General features: G+C 45.3%; 1 protein-coding gene across 1 annotated transcript in view; it reads right to left on the reverse strand.

Annotated features, from left to right (window-relative positions):
• Cplx4 (complexin 4) overlaps positions 1–2817 on the reverse strand; it is a 14061-nt gene extending 11244 nt beyond the window's left edge. The window contains exons 1-2 of the mRNA XM_055622460.1: positions 2651–2817; positions 277–364 (exon numbers count right to left, since the gene is read on the reverse strand). Coding sequence (XP_055478435.1) covers positions 277–364; positions 2651–2817 — 255 coding nt within the window. The remainder of the gene's footprint in view (positions 1–276; positions 365–2650) is intronic.
• Between the last annotated feature and the right edge of the window lie 644 nt (positions 2818–3461).

Here is a 3461-nt window from a genome sequence, read left to right on the forward strand (position 1 = left end):
ACACACACACACACACACACACACACACACACACACACACACACACATCATTTATCAGTATCATGGTTTTTTTTGAGCCAAACAGGGATTTTATAGAAGTTACACAGTTTACACGAACTCCTAGTTCAGTGCTCTTTTTGATGGCATGTACATAAATTAGGACATACACTCATTCATCAATGTGACCTTGCTGATGATCAAACATTCTCCATTTTATTATTATTATTATTTTTATTATTATTATTATTACTAAGACCCAAAGAGATGCTTTCTTACCTTTGGGAGCCTGTATTTGTCCCTGAGGTGGACTCGGAGGCATGCCCTCTCTGCCTTCTTCTGAGTAAATGCAGCGTCTCTCTCCATCCTATGAAAGAGAAAGAACAGGAAATGGGGTCACGGGAGACTGAAAGCCCCACACGTTCCAGCTGGTGCTCAGGGACCAGGACCTGAGACTCACTTGATTGCCACTGGCCACTGACATTTGGGGAAAGCGTGGATTTCCCCCTCCAGTTCCCTGATATTTGCTCCCCTTTTGCTACCATCATGGCACTCCAGCACTCTGGACCTCTACGTCCTCAGGCAAGCCGGGCCTGGGAATGCCTTTGTGAAGTAAACAGAGCATCAGAAGGATGACTGTAGATGTACTGTGTGGTCCGGGACCCTGAGCCTCTCACCCGTGGGGAAGGTAGATTCCACCTGTGCTCTTCTCCTGCTGCCTCAGAACCTTTTAAATGGGAGTCGGGGTAGGGGATGTGCCTGTGTTTCATTGTCACTGCTGCCAGGCCCCAGAGACAGTGTTTAGACATGTTCCCTTCCCTAGTCAGAAGCACAGTCCACAAATGAGGCAGTGTTGATTCTTGTCATGCCAGCCAGACAGAGGGCCTGCTCCATGGACGACCTAATTCAGACGTCCTCAACATGTGGGTCTAGGCTTGGGCATCACGTATCAGATATGCTATATACCAGATATTGACATTATGAGCCATAACTGGCAAAATTAGTTATGAAACAGCAGCAAAAATAATTTTGCGTTTTGGGTCCATCACCCCATGAGGAACTGTATTAAAGGGTCACAGCTTTAGGAAGGTTGAGAATTGCTGGCCTAATTGGACCCATGGGTAGGCCAATTTGAAATGGACTCCCTGGGTCATGATGATCTCAAAAGTGTAAAGTTTTGGGAAATGTGTCCAAAGCCCATGAGAATCACCCCCTTCCTTAGTTGCCCACAGAGGTGTATTAAAGGTTAATGCTGAATCTGTCTAAAGGCACTGTCAAAACAGCAGTATTGGGACGGGCCAGGTTGGATAAGAAGTTTCTTTGGAAAGCTGGCATTGTGTTGCAACTGAGAAAAACAGACTTGCAGCATGGCTTGAAGAATAACAAGTCAACTTGAAGGCCAGTGGCTGGCACTTTCCACTTCTGTGTGGTCTAGGGCATAGAAGGCTGTGTGTGAGCGAGAGCTGGCTGCTCAGGAGGCAGGAAAGCAGCCTTATGGGGACAGTGGCAAGAGATGGAAAGAGTGCTCACGGCCACTCAATAGCTACTTGGTCTCTCTGTATGCCCAAGGCAGGCCTGCTAAGCTTTCTGCTGGGGACTCTATGGAGCTGATTTGCACAAAGCATTATTTGGGTGAAAATAAATCTTGTTTTCATTTTTTTTAAGATGAAATCTGACTATTTGTTTGTTTGTTGTTGTTGTTGTTTTTTAACTTCAAACTGAGATGTAATCCTAACCACTGCATGAAAGGCTAACTTTGAAAGAGAGGCTACACCTGAAGCAAGCAATCAGATTAAATTACTGATCACTGTGCCTTGGGCCCTAGCGGTCTTGGCTCAGTTCTGTCTCCAGAACATTCCGGCATAGGCCTGGGATAGAACTGTGTTCAACCTTCTAATTTGTAAAGAAAAAAAAAAATAGAAAAAAAAGTTATTTCTTCAATGCCCTGTGGCATGGGTAGGAAGCAAATCTTTTCTACTCAATATTTTATTAGGAAAACTTTTAAAAACACACAGGAAACTTGAAAGAACTTTGGACTGAATGCATTTCAATGCCCTAGCACCTCCAGTTTACACCTCATGTTTTAACACACATTTTAACTACCCTCTGTCTATTCATTTATTCATCTCACTTTCTGACATATTTAAAGCTGCAGAAATCGGTAGGTATACCTTCCTAGAACACTTCAGCAGCTGCAGTTACACACTTTACTTCTTCTGCTTTTCTTTTGAAGAAGAAAAAAAAAAAACTGAATATACTTCAATTCCCACACTTTAAAGCATACCATTTGGCAATGCCCCCAAATGTTCACACCTGTGTAACCAAAGCCCTTTAATCAGAAAGACCAGAAAGATACCCCAACAGTTTCTTTTTCTTGACCAATTAAATCAAGACCAATTAAAAATATGCCTAGACCAGGCAGTGTGAAGGCTAAGCAGGATGGACAGAGCCGCAGAGTCCACCTGCACTGGTACTGTGCAGGGGCAGGGATGCTACAGGATTCTGCTTCAGCAGGACCAACTGTCATCAGGTTAGAGGTAAAGAGTCAAAGGAAAGGCATCCTCAGAAGCCAAGAGCCATCCGCTGGGCACTGGGAGCTTGCGGGCGGAATGGACTCCCTTTGCTCTGAGGAGAGCAGAAGTCTGGTACTCACTTCTCTTCAATCATCTGCTTCTGGTACTCCTCGTATTCCTCTCTAGTCATCCCTTGAGCTGCTGCGGGGTCCGAGGTGGCTCCTTCTTCTTTCTTTTCTTCAGACCCACCTCCAAATCCTAAATTCTTCACCTGGTTACTTATCATATTTTTCACAAAGAAAGCCATTGTTCCTGCCTCAGAGAACTGACACCTAGTCAGAGATCGACAATAAGCCAACCGGACGGAGGCAAACCCCCAGATATTCTCAACCACAGCTCCACATTTGGGAGCGAAGGATTTGCACAGCCTCCTCTGTCCAAGGGCACAGCGACAGGGGAGAGTGCTTTTGCTAGTCGTAAGCTGGATTAGAGGCTGAACTCTTAGCAGAGAGGCAGATGGTTCCGATTACTAAAGCCTACGGTCAGATGCAACCCCTCTGCCTTATGATTAATACACTCAGCTAATTTCACAGGGCAGAAACCCTACCCATTCTCTGTCCTGCTCTCCTCAGCCTTCTACAATATATTTGTGTGTGTGTGTGTGTGTGTGTGTGTGTGTGTGTGTGTGTGTTTTGCCAGAGCTGGAGATTGAAAGCAGGGCCTTGTGATGCGGGGCCAGCACTCTACCTTTGAGCAATGCTCCCAACCCCTAAAGTTCAAATTGTATAGACCACAGGGCTTCATCAACAGTCCCACTTCCGTTACGCTAATCGGTGCCAACTGATTATATGGCCGCTGTGAAATTTCCACAGCCCAGCCCTGACTACAACATCCTGTTGGAAATAGTCCAGAGAGACTGAAACCCCTGAATGCTTTATTAAGCAAAAGTAA

This window comes from Psammomys obesus, unplaced genomic scaffold (assembly GCF_907164565.1).
Source record: "Psammomys obesus unplaced genomic scaffold, mPsaObe1.curated_primary_1811, whole genome shotgun sequence".
Taxonomy (NCBI): domain Eukaryota; kingdom Metazoa; phylum Chordata; class Mammalia; order Rodentia; family Muridae; genus Psammomys; species Psammomys obesus.